Source organism: Scomber japonicus, chromosome 3, assembly GCF_027409825.1.
Source record: "Scomber japonicus isolate fScoJap1 chromosome 3, fScoJap1.pri, whole genome shotgun sequence".
Taxonomy (NCBI): Eukaryota; Metazoa; Chordata; class Actinopteri; order Scombriformes; family Scombridae; genus Scomber; species Scomber japonicus.
In genome coordinates, this window is record NC_070580.1 from 13,977,367 (window position 1) to 13,995,158 (window position 17,792).

Consider the following 17,792-nt stretch of genomic DNA (forward strand, 5'->3'; position numbering starts at 1 on the left):
TGACAGTAAAGTAGCAGAGAGGAGTGGAGCATACAACAAGCAGCTAACGTTATCTCTGACTGGCTGCTTCAACACACACACACACACACACACACACACACACACACACACAGAGTATTTCTGAAAATATCACATTCAGAATGATGACACTGTCTCAGGTACTGAAATTAACAAGTCCCATTCAGCTACATTTTAGTGATAAAGTCATCATCATTCATCATCTTTAGAGTGGGGCCAGAAATCTATCCGGTGTCACACTGCCCATGTTTACAGTGTCATTGTGTTGCAGTAGAAAAAAACTTTATTTCTGATTCAGTATTTGAGGTAAAAAGGCAAGAAATAACCTTTTTTATTTTTGTAACACTGGTCACACACATAGCAAATACTAATTATGGCCAAATCAAATCTGTTAAAATTGATTTGTCTATCATTATTCTGTTGGATCATGATTTGTGTATCTAGATATGAATCGAATCATATGAGATGGAGAAGGCTAGAGCCCTTACCCCTTAGGCAGTTCATACATGAGCATCTTAATGTTTCACCAGTATCAACTATCACATGTTCTATTAGAGTCTTTTTTTTTCCGAAATCACATTTTTCCTGATCTTAACTTTTCTGATTTTGGAAAAGTTTTCATATGTGTGCTTGTGTCTCACACCACTAAACAAGAATAGATTGAGAGTGAAAGTCTGTATGCTATTGGCACCTACATTCATTTTAGACAATACCCAGCCCATACCACAATACACACGTATTCCAGTAGTTCATCTGGAAATGTATAAAGTGTGTATCACAGTTTATATAATTGCTACAGGTCCATGTCATGAATCAATGGAAAACACTGCATTTCATAGCCACACTTTGGTTTAGCAGCTACAGAATCGACTTGCTTCTCCTCAAACACCTTCCACCAAATAGACCTCAGACACATATCTCACCCTTTTTAATCAGACAGTCTTTTCCCAAAGCTCGTTTTGGATCTATTAAATACAGACATATTCATATCATGTTCAACCCCACTCTCCCACCCCACCCCACCACCTCCCCCACACACACCCTCACTCCCGCCCCCCTCGCTCCATCTCTGCTTCCTTCACTCACCACACTAATGAGACTGAAAAACGAGGGGAGCAGCTGGGCCTGGGGAGCGACAGAGATGCGACACGCTCTCCTCCGCCTCCCTCCCTCCCCTCACAAAAAAAAAAACCCACCACCCTCCTGTCTCACCATCAAAGTAGACACAGCCCTCACCAGCGGTGAAGCTGGTAATGACCGCGGCCACATACACACACACTCCACATGTGACCTTTAACGCTCTCTGCATGTCTGTGTGCATGTAACATCTTGATTATTAGCGAACTGTCGTGCGTGTGGCTGGAGTTGGTTAGAGAGAATCAGAGTGTGTGTGTGTGTGTGTGTGTGCGTGTGTGTGTGTGTTTCTGTATAATTACATCCCATGGGAATGAGTTCTGTTGTGATTGTTCAGTGGGTAGGAGGGTTAAAATATACCACAACTAGTGACTAATAGGGGTGAGGTGTGCTCTGGACAGTTGGAACCAGACTGTTGTTGCAATTATGCAATACAACAGAATGCGAGTGTGTTTGTGTGTTATTTAGTAGCCCTGTGGGTCCACCCAAATAAAATATCTAACTGCAGATATGTGTGTTAACAAGGCATTGTTAGCCCCGTGTTGTCACCTGTAGTAACTGCAGTGCTGAGGCATGCTGGATGCGGTGATTAATGATGGCTATATACATATACCCATCATAATGGCATACATACTGGGTGTGTGTTCACCACAAGCAGGAATTCCATCAGTTTGATTCCATGTGACTTGTTATGTTGCAGTTTAGTTCCCACATCACAGCTGCACAGGCAGATGTATTCTGCGCACGTGTTTCTTAATTTGTGCATATTTCCGTTTGTGTCTCAAACAATGAACTCACTTGTCTGTCAGTCAGCGTGTAGAGGTGCTGTTGGTCCGGGCTAAACAGCATGTCCCTCAGTAATTGGCTTCCTCCTTCGCTAACGGTCACCTTCTCATAGAGCACCGCGGGACGGTTAGGACTCACAGAGTTCACCAAGATCTATAAGGGAATCACAAAAGAAATCACATTTAGAATCACACTCAAACTTACAAACGTAGAAAAGCACTTCAGATATATTCCAGGTCTGAAATGTGTAGAGATGTGTCATTTCATCAAATATCCATTTTCAGGAATCATATAACCTCACACTGTTCATGAAAAATCACAAACTATGCTGAACAGAGTGAGTACCATTTGCATCTTTATTGCCATAACAATATCTACAAGAGTAACATGTATTAATGAGTGAGCCTCGCAGGCCATCTCAATCACTTCTATAAACCGTGTACATCACATGCCTGCAGCTGCTGTAGTATTTAATAAGTTTAGATTAACGTTGAAAGTAGGAAAGGAAAGTAAGGTAGATTACATTTAGTATGGATCTGTCTGCTAATCATTTTCTCAATTAATCACTAACATCAGTATCATTTTGTCTAAGCCCATTACAACTTCTTAGAGTGAGAGGTGATGACTAAAAATGTTCAGTTTTCTATCATGTATGACACATAAAAGTTTCAAATCTTCACATCTGAATGAAGCACGTTTGACATTTTTCCTTAAAAAATGACAAACAATTATCAACACAGCTGCTGATTTAATTTCAAGTCGATCAACTTAACAATTCATTACCTAATCGCTGCAGCAATACAGCACAGAAAGCAAGATGATGAGAGATTTGAGTCTGAAGCAGCAGGTTCATACAAAGCAAGTGAGAGTAATGTTATAGCTCAGAATACTACTGTAACCTGTTGCTTGGCAGAAGTCAAGACAGTATTAAACAGCAGAAAATACATTGAAAAATATGCTGCTTTATTATAATACATCTAAAACAACATGGCTTTATATTTGAAACACATACTAGCATAAAGATATAGTGAAACACTGTGACACATTAATCTTTGTTTTCTCACTTCTATCTGCCTTGCAATATCCAACTAATGTATCTACAGTTGCACGTTACATATTTCTTCTTTAAACCAGAGTCTGCACATATAATAGTCTCTGTACGTTTTGTTCAGCTGGAGAAATGGGCCACATTGACTTTAGCAGTGACGGTGGTTATTATAGCGGAAGGCAGCGTGAAATTACCGACATGTTGGAAAAAGGTTGAGAACGACAGCTTTACAGAGCCATGTAAAGGGCTTAATTGAAAAGCTGTGTTAATAGCTGTATTGAATATAGTATCATGATTGTGAAAAGAGGCATGATTACAGAGGCCCAGTGTTATTACAACTGTAGGAAAGACAGATCTATTCAGCACCTTGGAGGAACTAATGAAAACACTTTTAAAAGTGAAATAATGACAAAAATGGGCGCGTATGAAAACATGGAGTCCCTGCATAAAGCCCAGAGTGAATAACAATGCGCTACTATCTTTGGCTTTTAATGGGAACTTAATCACCCAATACACCTGTGGACAAACATAACAATTTGTAGCACACTGCAAGCGAGCGAGTGCACGGCACGCTCAAATTTTCTTTGTGAGCCATGGCGAATAATTTCCCCAGATATGGAAAGTAATGGTGCAGATACAAGATAGGAGATTGGCTGGCTGGGATGGCTGTGAGCCAAAGACATCTCAGCAGCAAATGAAAAGCGCAGAGCGACTGGGGGGGTGGGAGGGGGGGGGGGGCGGCGGCGGCGGCAAGTATCAGCTCTCCATTACTGAGCTTTGTCGACTCGCACTGCTATCAGCCCACAGTGACAAGGAAGGGACAGCAGGCAATGACTGGCTGGAAAATGATACTGAACACAAACACACACACACACACACACACACACACACACACACACACACACACACACACACACACACACACACACACACAGATAGGTTCATACCCAGATAGATGAAAATGATGAGAAACACACACCCACATGGGCAGATGATGATAGATATGCATACCCTAATAAGTGCTTTGATAGATCTGTGCATGCACACACGCATGCACGTGCTGAACGCACATTTGAGATGGAAGAATTTATTTACAATCTCACCAAAAGAAACCAGGGGCAACAATCCCATTATCTCTCACTGCCTGCGTGCATGTGTGTGTATGTGTGTGTGTGTGTTTGTGCGTGTGGGTGCCAGGGAGAGAGAAAGAGAGGGAAGCTGAGAAAGATAGAGATAGAGATAGAGAGAAAGTGCTCATGAGGCTGTGATAAAGCACTGGAGATGAGAGGAAATATGGATGTTATTATCTAGATAATGGGCCCGTAAACAAAGGATACATTTCATTCAGGGATGGCTCGCATCTAAACACACACACACACACACACACACACACACACACACACACACACACACACACACACACAGAGTTTTGAAGAACAGACAAACAGAATAAGGAAAAACGCCAGCTGACACGTGCAGAGGTGAAAGAGTAGTGTTTGTTCGGTGTGCTCCCGGCATCATTTTCTCTCTCTCTCAAACATAAAAAAGAGGCATTTCCATTGGCAGCCACATCTATCTCTGGACCAGACACTCAAGTCCAGTTCAGCTGCTAATGACCAGTCGCAAGTTGAGACTGGTTTTGGACACAGAAAATACACTGAATAAAAGTTTGCCTTTCTGTCAGCCTTCCTATCTTCCATTTGTATCCATCTGCTTGCCTGTCTGTGCGTGGTCCAGCCTGCAAATGTACAAACGTACTTCATCTCACTTTGTACACTTCCAAACAGGGACTCAAAACACAGCACTTACACTGACTGCTGCGCTACTAAATTTAACAAAATAACACTTTCACCCCTTCCTTTCTTTGTTTCCCTTTTGTTTTACTCACTCTTTCCCTTTTAGATCATATGCAGTGATAATATTCAAAAATGTGTGCAAAGAGTGAGAAAGGTGGGAAAGAGAGAAAACGGAAGAGTGGGGGTGAGTGAGGGAGGGCGAGTGACGTGTGAAAACAACAGGTAATAAATCGCCTTAAATAAATATATTCATCAGGCACTGCAGCCAAAACCATCATGAGAATATTGAAACCAGGGAGAGAACAAAGGACTGTAGAAGATACAAAGTGAACAGATTGACTGATGAATGGATGGATGGATGGATGGATGGATGGATGGATGGATGGATGGATGGGATAAATAAGGGCCATTTGTGTAATCAAGTCAAACAGAATGACTGCATCTGAGAGTCAAGGGTTACAACCTAATAATCAGGTTAACAGGAGCCAGCCATTCACTGAGGAGGGTTTAGAGCTTCTGCTGGAAGAGCTTAGTGTGTACAAATGTTGGGAATTAATGGTGTGTGTGTGTGTGTGTGTGTGTGTGTGTGTGTGTGTGTGTGTGTGTGTGTGTGTGTGTGTGTGTGTGTGTGTGTGTGTGTGTGTGCATGCCTGTGCATATGTGTGTGTAAGTCACATTTATCAGCAAGCACCTTATGCTGTTTTTTTCACACATGTAAAGATTTATGTTTATGTTTGCATGCACAGCTCTGTGTATGTGTGTGTGTGTGTGTGCGCCAAGTCACAAAATCAATGCAGTCGTCAGTGATTATGTGAGACACTGCTGCTGTCTCATTGTCCCCCCTCTGTCTTACTTTGCTTTCTGCTAAGTGTGTGATGGATGGATTCGCAGGACGGTGGCTAAGCTTGTGTTTTCAGGAAAAGCCTGTCTCTGCTCTTTCATCAACATGTATAATGTAACATTAACAAACACATTAGAGGCACTGTCTTAAGTAATGAGCGTGTAGTGAAGTATTGAGACAGCAAAGAAACAAAGTGGAAGTAAATGGAAGAAAAAAAGAGACAGTTGAAGACCAAGATTTGGATAAAAGCCAAGTTGGTAAAATGAGTGGAGATATAATAAACCTTTAAGAAGGAGCAAAAGCCACAGGGAAAGGATAGAAAAGGCAGCTGAATAAGTTATAACAGAAAAAAAAAACTTTAGACTTTGCTTTCTCTATGGCTCTGATGTCAAATTTCAAGACTTTCTGTAACTGCTGCTCAGAGTACTTCCATGACCTACAATTGTTATTCCTTCCTGGATTTTTAATATTGTTTGTCAGCTCAGCAGAACAGCGAAAACAAAGAAATGAAGGAGTTTTTTTTTTCCTCCGCTACAGCTGCGCTCTCTGGAGAGAAGTGGCCCTGCAATGTTGAAAACAACTGAAATCTGATGTCTAATGCGATAAACGAGCTAAACAAGTTGTAAAATAACTTCTAGTGCGTCCATACAAAGTGGGTCATTTCTAAAATTCACAAACATTCCCCCCCGACATCCTCAGGGATTTTATTACCATCTCTGAATTTTCCTGTGTGCTACAAGCCTCTTGGTATTCAGAAAGCTTGCATAAGCTGTGTATTACAGTATGATGAAAAAAGGGTTGCAACTAAAACCAACGCCACACCATATCACCACTATGAAAGATTCCCAGCTACACCACCCCTCCTCCTCCCACTACATCCAACATCTATTTTTTTTTTTAATCTGTTCTCTGTGCAGCAACACCTCCCTCAACCCGAAGATCCACCCAAAAGCCCCTAATGCCGGGTTTTATCTGTGCCAGGCAGGCCTGGTTAGCTCTGATAGACACACAGGACAGCCATAAGGTGATAGGAAGGCTGGGGGTATGACGGTGAGAGAGCCGGGTGATAAGACAGTGGCATGTCAATGAGAATGATGCCTGTCATAGCCGCAAGTGACAACTGATGGAGCTTGTATACATGAAAGTGAGAGACTTAGAAACTGAGAGAGAGAGAGAGAGAGAGAGAGAGAGAGAGAGAGAGAGAGAGAGAGAAAGAGAGAGTTATGTCTTCTACTGCATGGATGCACTGTGGGAAGAAATGGAGGAGGGGGAACTAGAACAAGGGAAAGAAAAGTGTTGGTAGCAGGGATGATGGAGTTAAAGAATGTTGCAACGAGCTGAAGGAGAAACTTTATTCAAAGAAGCACTTCATGTGTTGAATTTTTTTGCACTACAGTTTAATAAAAGAACGGAAATTTAAGGGGGGGGGGGTTCTCCAAGACAGTGAATTAGCATCACATAGAAGGAACAGATGGAAATGGTCCAGGTGTTCCCATGTCGGCCCGAGATCCATAACACACCAGCGTGAGCACGTAGCTGGGTAATGGCTTTGACATTTCAAAGCGCATTTGGAGATGTGTGCGGAACATAAAGCATACTCGGCTCGCTAATAGCATGTAGGAACACACACACACACACACAAGTGCACATCCGCCACCTTTATAGAGGGGTAAACTAAACATAACTAGGTCTACCCATGCATAATAGCAGAAGGCCCCACATTCCTGACTTTGATGTGGAAGAGGGCCCCATGTGTATTTCTGTATGTATGTGTATGTCTGTGTGTGTATGTGTGTGTGTGTGCGTGCGGATGTGTATGTGTGTTTAAGGGGCCCTACTGAAGTGGGAGATTCAGTGTGGCCCTCTTCAGAACAAAAGGAAATGAAGAAAAGCGGGGAGAGGGTGATGAATAGAGAAGAGAAAAGTGGCAGGGTCCTATAGTCACAGAACGATGGGAGGGAGTGAATGAGAGAACAACAGATGAAAACACTTTTTATTAGTGGACCCCAATAGCTCTGTGATCTTGGGTAAGGTAACATACCACTTGGTTGCTCTGAGCAGGGCCTTACTTCTGAGAGTATAACGGCCTCCCCTTTACTGTGTGTGTTCCTCGCTAAGGTTGGTGAGGATCATGTGATCATGTAATTAAAAACTCCAGACTTTATTTAGTATAGAAGGAATAGCTGCAAGACTTTATGCTAATTTATCCTCACAGTTCATCCAAATACTGACCTTTGACCGCTCAACAGAGTCAGTGTGTGTGTGATTATTTCACACACAGCCAAATAAATGCAAACAAGAGTCTGACCGCATTATGTTCAGCTCGGTGGAAACTACTTAATGACAGCTTCATGTAAACGTCTCCCCTATCCTCCCTGTCCCTCTTTAAGCTGCATTTTCTATCTGCGGCAGGGGAGCTCAGATAAAGAGCTGAAATCACTCACTTCCTATCGCACTGTGTGCCTGGCAGAACTTGAGCACAGCGAGACACAAAACAAATCCATCAATTGTTACTGAAACGGCAACAGTCGCCATAAGAGACGTCAGGTAACGCACCTTTTCCCCTTCTTGCTGTGTGTGTGTGTGTGTGTGTACGTAATACAGGAGGAAATAAAAAAGTAAAAAAGAGACACTCCTTTTCTCTCTGATTGCTCAAAGTGTGTATGTGTGTGTATGTGTGTGAGCAGATGGAGAATCACACATGAGTGAGTGATCGCCCCGATGCATCTACGGGACAAATCCCTCATCACCACAACCCTGCAGTGCACACACACATGCAGACAAAGTACAGCTGAGAACAGAGTAAACCTGTACCATATGTGGGTCAGACAGTCAGAGACCAGCCAGCCCATCCCTCAACAGCACCAAGACAGACAAAGAGCTATGGTGACAATGATGGAGGAGGCGTCCACTCAAATACATATACACGCACAAACAGGAACGTCAGTGTGTCTGCTATCAAAACACAGTGTGTGTCTGAGATGGGTTATTTTAAGGTCTGGGAAGGAGAACAGATGCAAACATGAACTTTACACTCCCATCTTTCTACTTAAAAAAGATCTTTGTCTGCATGCTATTTATCAGTATTTGTGAAAGAGTGCTTCTTGAGATTATTTATTCCTTTAGTGTTTTTATATGGATAAGTATATAGATGGATAGTATATAGCCTAGACAAATAGCCCAGATGGAGAGAAGAGAGGGAAAGAAAAATGGAAATGAGAAAAGTATGCAGCGAAGATCATCATTCTTCCTTTTTTCTGTTCTGTGTTGCATCCAAATGTTTCAACCAGCTTAAATCTCTCAGACGAACACACTCTCGCTTCCCTACAGTAATTCTTCCACACACTATTTATACATCACCCACACTAATGCACACACCTGCAAGTCTCCTGTACTAAAAAAGCACAAAGAATCCCAGGTTCTCCAGCACCCGTCTATCATTATCACTGCTCCATTAAAAAACTATCCAAAAGGTCTGTCTATTATCTTTTTAATGTTTCAGCACAAGACTGGCTCTTATTTTCTTTATCTACCATGACAATCTAGTGTTCCTGTCCAAAAAAACAATGTGTTGTGAGGAGATTTGAGATTTGGATGAAACGAGATGCAATTTCATGAGCATTTAATTCACCTAAAAATAGAAGTGGAAGTATAAAGGGGGATTTGGACTCTATTCTGAAGCAGGTTCCGTTATATCTGTTGAAACTTACATCAAGCACTCATCAGTGAGTTCGAATACGTGTCCACGTAATAGACCTGGGTGATAAAATCATGGCGATATGTCCTGGCAATATATTCATTAATAGCAATAAGAAAATTCAATGGAATTTTCCATAGCACACAATAAAGATGCAAAGTTCGTTTGCATGAACAAACCCCTGCAAGCACGCTCCCTTCCTGGCTCACAAACAGCCTAAGACATCCCTTGATAACGGAGTGTGCAACGAGAGACACGCAAACAGCCAATTATTTAACAGGTGTGTTGATCAGTTGCACCACGGACATGTGATACAACAACAGAAACAGTGTGGCATGAGAAAACGTGTGCAGACAGTGAGGAAACTATGCATTAAAAATAGTCGTGTGTGTTTTTCATTGTGATGTTAATATTAAAATGATTCCTTGTTTGCCTTGATGGGTAAAGTAGTCTAATTCAACATTTTGTTAAAAATATCTGAACTGAAAAATATCAACTGATCTGAAACATTTTGTCAAGATCCATTTTTCAGTTATATCACCCTGCAGTGTAAACCAGTGCATTTTGTCCTATCAGGTTACTTACTATGCCAACTCTCATTGACTGGCTTTGGTATTCACCAGCATGTCTATGCCATGGTTATTCATGTGTGAGCCTGTGGCCTTTCACCAGCAGAGCTTATGAAAGGTCACATACTCACACAAGTGCACACACACACACACACAGACACACACACACACAGACACACACACATACAGACACACAACCACATCTACATCAACCACATAAACACATACAGTTACAGGAGAAGCAAAAACTGAGAAAATACCAAAAAATTAGAGAAAAAAGGAATGAAGGCCACATGAGGTGTGATTCTCCCAGAGCATATGCATGCATGCATACAATATGTGTAAACAATACGAGAGAAAGTGAGCTGCTGTAACAGCAAATTAAACCTATTCATCACTGTTAAGGACTTTTAATCCTCATGCTCACTGAAATTAAAAGACCTTGTCATCGCTCTATCCTTCTATCTCTACCCGTGTCTCGCATCCTCAGCCTCCCCCCTCCAATGCATTTCTCTCCCTCTCATTCATCTCCAGTGTACCTCTTTTTTCCCCCAGTATTTCCTCTTTACCTTTGCTTCCTCCCTCCTCTCTCCCTCCAAATTAAATGCCTTTAGCGAGCAGTCGTCAGATAAGTGTGTGTAGCGAGTTGCTAGACGCGGCGCGGCGGCGGTATTTCATCTTCCGACCATCACTAAATCATGCTAACTCAATCATCTGCATGGAGTTACACACGCGCGCACACACACACACACACACACAAAGCTGTGAGTGTGAAAAGCGCAGCGTCTACAGAGGTGCTTTACTATGACTGATTTTATCAGCTGTCTTGCAAACGGGGGAAGAAATTGCACCACAACATTATCATATACAATAAGATGAGACTTGAAGATAGAGCTTTCCAATTGAATGCCTTCTTAGTGTCGCCATTCAAATGAGAAAAGACCTCCTCTTACATTGAGACGCAACACAAATCCCTTATGGAATATCTCAACCGAAATAATATTACAGATTTACATCAAAGACTGCTGAGAGGATATTTATGTTAAAGACATTACATGCATACACTTAAAGACCATATTTAATATTTATATGTCTATGGATGCATGCAAATAAGAATAGAAACCAAGCAGATGATTTGTGTAGTGACACTGGCATCTCTGGACCACTACTAAACAGTCACGCCACTAAGAGAAAGTGAGAGCTATGCTAACAAGCTGCTAGTCTTATCACACACAGGAAGGTGGGAAGCTAAACAAAGATTGGGAAGAGTGCTAAATGCAGCGAGGGGGGACCGATGTTATCGTCTATGAAGTGTGTATGCAGGTTTGAGGAGAGGAGCGGAGCACATACAAACAGTGGAAGAAATCAGCTGGGGAGTAAAGTGTTTGTATTGAGTGTGTGTGTGTGTGTGTGTGTGTGTGTGTGTGTTTGTGTGTGTGTGTGTGTGTGTGTGTGTGTAGGAGTGGGGGGAGGCTATGTTTGTATGAAAGAAAAGAGTGTGCACACAAAGTGTGTGAGACGGTCAATCAATTTGCATGTGTAACAGAATGCTTGCGTGCAGTGAATACATGCAAGAGTGCAATTGTGTGTACTGAGTTAATCTACATCAGTCACATTAAAAAGGCATCAATTAATAGCTTGAAGTAACACACGTACACACAAATACACACACACACACACACACACAGACAATGCAGCTCTTGATGTGACACTATGCAGCACCGCTTGACCCACCATTTACTGACTAGATCAGCCATTCACTAGGATTACAGCAAATAGGACCTCATCTTCAGCTGTAATTACCAAGGTAGGTGTGTGTGTGTGTGTGTGTGTGTGTGTGTGTGTGTGTGTTTGTGAGCGCATGTGTGTGTCTTCCTGTGGGAGAGCCAAAGTGATTACATGGCCACTGGTGCCTCTAATAGCATCTTTTAGAGAGAATGAGAGAGAGAATGAGAGAGAGAGAGAGAGAGAGAGAAGAGAGAGAGAGAGAGAGAGAGAGAGAGAGAGAGAGAGAGAGAGAGAGAGAGAGAGAGAGAGAGAGAGAGAGAGAGAGATGGGGGGGGTTATGGGTGATTTCCATCTTTCTTGGGGAGGAGCACAATTATGGCGGAGGAATTTTATGGTGGTTAAGATGTGGGTCTGTTTTGACTGTGCCATCATGTAAGAGTGTGTAGTCGTGTGTGTGTGTGTGTGTGTGTGTGTGTGCATGTGTGTGCAGATGTTTGTAATGGATGTAACACAAGAGGCTAATGGGAGCCAGGCCAAAACCACACCTCAGAGTAATGTGTGCCAAACCATTCCTGGCCACAAATGCCTCCCTCTCCTCCGCCTCTTTCATTTCTTTCCCTCTGTTCATTTTATATCAACTCCCCTCCTGAAACAGCTCTGCTTCTTCTTCAATTTTCCCTTTTTTTTTTTACCCTCCTCTTTATTTTTGTTTTGACACGTTCATTTTCCGGTTAATCGTCCTCTTTTATTTTGAGCTCTCTGTTTTTTTTCCTCAACATTGTCTTCTGTCTTTCCAAAACACAGGCAAAAAAAAGAAAGAAAAGGAAAGAAAAGAAAAGAAGAAAAAAATCTTACTCAGCTCCTTCCCACACCACAAACACAGATGCCAAGTCTGCTTATTATAAGCGACTTTTGGACTTGTTTTTGTGTCAAGTCGCTTACATATATCGGTAGTTATGGGTTTCTTATTTGGGTTTGCTCCCTCTGTGTCTAGTGTTAAATAAAGTTTGACTGAGCTTCATCTTAGTTGTCAAATATCACTGCCTGCTCTCATAATCACGCATGTTCCAGCTGACATTAAAATCCTTAGCTGCACCCTGGTGGTTTACCAGTTAGTGCACATACCACATAACATTAGGCTGAGTGCTTACTGCAACATCCCAGGTTCAATCCCAACCAAGACCCTTTGCTGTCTGTCATCCGCTCTCTCTATATCCCATCCCCATCCCTATCCAACTTCTTAACTTTTCATTAATTTATTTATTCATACCTAATTTTTTTGTTGTTTTGTCAGAAAGGAAAAATGTCAAATTAAAAGTTATTTTTTTAATGGTTGCAAATGGAATACAAAATAAATTCCCACATATATTAATTGATCAAGTGGTCCCTCTCCCTCTAGGAAAGGTTGCCTGTTTTGGGCAGTTTTTTCAGCCAAGTTGCATCTTTTGGGTTTGTTTCCATAGCCCTGGTTGCTTGTTTCTCTCACAAGATCTAGCAATACTGACCACAAACACACCCAAGGCAGAAAAAGACAGACTGACAGAGAACAGACAGGGAGAAGTTGTTGACTGACGTAAACAAAGTCGAGATGAGCTCTGGGCACAAAATGGCTTGAGCCCAGCCAAACCACAACATTGTAATGTTGGCGACACAGAAGATGTTTTAAATTAAATATAAGGTTACTGGTAACAATAGGAAGCTTGGTGGCTTAAATGAGGAGATTTGAGGACAAAGAAAATGACAGAACACACACATACATACACAGACACACACACACACACACACACACACACACACAAATATCGTCTGGCGGTTATAAAGAATGAGGAATGCAGATGGTGTTTAAAATGAGCTTTTATAGCGTGGTTTAGAGCGATTTACAGCAGTGGCGGGCTGGCAGTGGTTGGCCCTGTATGTGTGTGTGTTTAATTTGTGCATGGTAGTCTGCTAGCATACTACGCTATTCACAACATGATCCTATAAGTTTAGTTTTCCAGTAAGATGAACCACTCCACCCTGAGACACAACACTGTCTGTTTGTCATGCTCTTCATCTTAAATGTCAAAAAAATGATGATAAATGCCACAGTGCCTTACAATTTACCAGAGCTGAAATCTTACATTATCTGACCAAAAGTTGCACACACGTCAGTTATATACAATAAAAAAAGGCAGTGAAATGTTACATTTAAAAAGCTCAAACCAGCAAACGCTTCATGTTTTTTGGCTTGATAAATGAATCAGCAAATTCATTTGTGTTTCTCTTAATGAAACAGGCGATGCAAGAAGCTTGATGATGTGTGGACTACTTGCAGGTAGCTGGTGAGCTAATGGCTAACTTGCTAGCAAGCCAGAAGCATGCTGGGCTCAGTGTTGCTAGATTAGGCAGTTTTCCGCTTAACTGTGTGGGGGAAAAAATAGGTTTGGGTGGGTGGACAGAATTTGGGCTGTTTTTCCATGAGTTCGGCAGGTTTTTAATTAAATTACAATGTATATATAATGTATAAGGGTTAAATATAAGTGAGCGTAGCAATAGAGCTAACAATAAGCGACAATTCCTCCATTTTGCACTCTCTGGCGTCACTTGAAGTCACCTTCACACATTGCTGGTGTGACTGGGCTTTTAAAAGATAAACTGATTAATAAACTAATGATTTTAGCACTATATTTGAAATTATGAGCTGTTAATGTTGTGATAATTATTATAATACTAATCCAAATCACCAACCTTGCCTGTTACTTACTGTATAGGAAGGTCAAAAGTGCAAACTCAGGCAAAGGTATTGGGTGTTGGGTTTAGCGATTGCTCTGTGTGTGTGTGTATGTGTGTGTGTGTGTGTGTGTTACTCCTGGTTTCTGTAGAGGAGAGGCGGAGGCACATTCCTGACATGACTGCCCTAATCCTGCCCTTCAATACAATCCACTACAGCCTTACCAACAACAACTGTATCTGTGTGTGCTGGTATATGTTTGCAAGTGTGTTAATGCCTCTGTACGTGTGAAAACATCTCTGTGCACACATTTACACACACACACACACACACACACACACACACACACACACACCAGTCTAGTCTTATCCACCAACACACTCCATATGTCAAAGAGGTAACAGATGAGACATTGGCACAGTGACCTCATGACATTCACTGGAGGGAGAGAGAGGAATGTGTGTATGTGTGTATGTGTGTATGCGCTCTGCTACATGTGCTGTGTTAGTTCCACATTACAGGACATAGAAAGGCGAAAAATGAAAATTGGGTGTGAGATCTGTGCCTTGCTGTTGAGTTAAATGGTAATGTGGTATGTGATCTGTACGTCCGGGGGGGTTGCGCTGTTAGCTAAACACGGCTGGGCTGTATTTGTGTTTCTCTATCATGCAGAACTCTGTTTTTCTTGGCGTGAGGCTTAATGTAATGCCCTCTGCTGAGAGTTTGAGAGAGATGACCTGGTGGATGAGGTTACTGATGCACCGAATCTGGATTGGGAAATGGGGGTGGCTGAAAATATGCATTAGTATCTGTAGAACGTGGTTTCGGGTGAACTTGCATATTTGTGTACACACATCTTAGAAATCCTTGAGGAGTGGTGATGAGATGGCGGTTTGTGGACTGTGCCTTTTTTTCAGTGTATAGCTTTGTGTATGCACATACACACTCTATAACTAGTGTAATGTAGCACTGCTGTTTCTTCTGCCTTCCTTCAGGAAAAGTTGCCAACTCCTCCACCAAAGCAAAGACAACAGCTGCTGTCTGAAACCAAAAGTCTGACCCAGCATTGTGGCTAAGACAAAATATAACTAATTCTTTCCTTTCCTGACCCAGCTTTAATGCCCCTCCAGCCCCAGGTGAGGCCACCCACTTTTTTTTGCCCAGATTGCTAACTCTTCATTGGGGAGGAGCCAGAGGAAAGTCCCTGGCTTGGGTTCGGGGCCTGGTGCCGGGAATCCACTTCTGAAACTGAAGGAGGAGACAGAGAAAGAACTGGGAAATCTGCCACGGACATGAAAACAAGTGAGAGTTAAAGCAATGTGGTTTCACGCCTGCACTACACTCTTTCAATCCCTTTCCTTCCACCGCTTCATCTCTGTGTTGTCCTCCTCTTTAGATTTTTGTATCTCACTCCGTCTCTCAGCTCAGTTCCCATTTCCCTCCACCCCTCCCTCCCTCCCGGCTCATTCTGCTCTCCTAGTGTGCTGTAATGTTCCACGGGGACGATCTTGGCCGCTGCCCACCAAATACAACGAGCATGACTGATTCAAGAGCCAACAGAGTGAACCGGACAGAGAGAGGGGGAAAATGTTTCTCTCCATATGTGTGTGTTTCATTGACAGTATATAAAGACGGACCATATGACAACTTGCCATAATCGAAGCCAAAAAATCTCAACCGCCCCCTAGTGGCTGGCTGCAATAAAGGTCACAAATCCCGCCCCCGTCTGCTAGCATGGATGTGCACGTCAAATACATTTTTCCCAATGAAAGTTTTTGTCATTTAAGGACATTTGTTCAAGTGCTCTTTTTTTCTGTTTTTAAATCGTTATTTGATCATTTAAAAAGGGGGTGTGACATCATGATTGAAAGCTGCTCTCAAAACTCCGTCAGGTGGCGAGGGCCGTCATCCCACCGCCTGACTCTACTGCGCGTACTCTGGCTCCAAATGACATCAAACAAGCAAGATGGCATCAATAGGGAAGGAGATATTTTGGCTTCAGTATTGCATAGCGGTAGGAAGAGGACACGTCATCCATCTTTATATACAGTCTATGGAGTGTGTGTGTCAGAGAGACAGAGGGAGAGAGAGTGGAAAAGGGTGTAGTCCGACACAGGCTGAAAAGACACAATTGAGCAACTGAGAGGATGAGACAGAGAGACTGAGCTGCTGAAGTCATCCAAAGAGAGAACAGGGGATAAGAGACCACACATCGCTCTTACCGGACTCTATTAAAACACACAACATCATTTGTGTGTGTGTGTGTGTGTGTGTGTGTGTGTGTGTGAGAGAGAGAGTGAGTGACAGAGAGAGAACAGCTGTGGAGAATACATAGTGACATTCAGCAGATGTGCTAGCCATGTGTGCAAGCCCACGCGTACACACACATACACTGAAGTGGAGACATGACCTAGTCCCAAGTGTTATTTAATCCAATATAGTCATGATGTTACTCATGAAATGACGCCAATGGAAAGGAAAAATGAGAAAGATAAAATTTCGACATGGTTTTCACCCTTGCCTCAAGTGGTCAAAGGTTTTGCAATGTTCAAAATACTGTAATTGCTCAATATTTAACTGGACTTTAAATTAAGTTTCAATTCTCTAATTCAGAATCTCCTGTAGCCAGGAGGTCATTGGTTATTGCAAAAGTTTACAGTTTAAACAGTGGGTATGAAACATAGCGACAGAAATAGGAATGAGAGGAATGTAGTTTGCAGAGTGCTCTGAGCTCAGTCAATGAGAAGAAGTAAACGTACAAAACCAGGAAGCAGATGTTGTCTCCCTATCAATGAGAGGATCAGAATGATTAAAAAAAATAATTCATCCACCACTTTCTAGTTGAAAAACGTGATGGGTACACTGAACCAGGAGGTGGGTACAGATTTAGACACATCGTATGCTTCTATATGTGGGCTGCAAGCTTTGCGTGCTGCACTCAAATAACATCTATTAATACCTTGACTACACAACTAGTTCCACTTTAAACTGCCTTATGTAACCACAGGGTCACAGAGGGCACAGTTAGAGATAGACTATAGCTGAGGAGGTGTACAGTATGCGCAAACATACAGGAATACACTCCTATACACACACATGGACCACTCTGCCTCCACTCGGGTTGGCGTGCAAACAGACATACATACACACACTCCCGCATGCCACAACAGCAGTGCAATGAGCAGCTGGTACAACCAGGTGGGGGACAGATGCCCCGCCTCTGATTTGGCCTGTAGCCACAGTGACACAATGGGGCCCGACCAATGGCTGCAGTCTCTGGAGGGGAGTTGGGGATGGGTTTGGTTGACACCCAAAGCTATCCAGATGATACGGCCCACCCACGTTCAACCACATTCCTGCCAAATTATGACAATTAGAAGCTGTAATTGACTTGCTGCATGTTTCTGTGGGTGCCTGATTCCATCCCGAGCTGGGCAGCACTCATACAATTAGCATTAACAAATC

General features: G+C 42.5%; 1 protein-coding gene across 4 annotated transcripts in view; it reads right to left on the reverse strand.

Moving 5' to 3' along the window:
* The window catches only part of LOC128356277 (plexin-A1-like), a 156,136-nt gene that overhangs the window by 103,676 nt on the left and 34,668 nt on the right, over nucleotides 1–17,792 (reverse strand). For all 4 annotated transcript variants that reach the window (XM_053316767.1, XM_053316768.1, XM_053316769.1 and 1 more), the window contains exon 3: nucleotides 1,951–2,091. In XM_053316767.1, coding sequence (XP_053172742.1) covers nucleotides 1,951–2,091 — 141 coding nt within the window. The remainder of the gene's footprint in view (nucleotides 1–1,950; nucleotides 2,092–17,792) is intronic.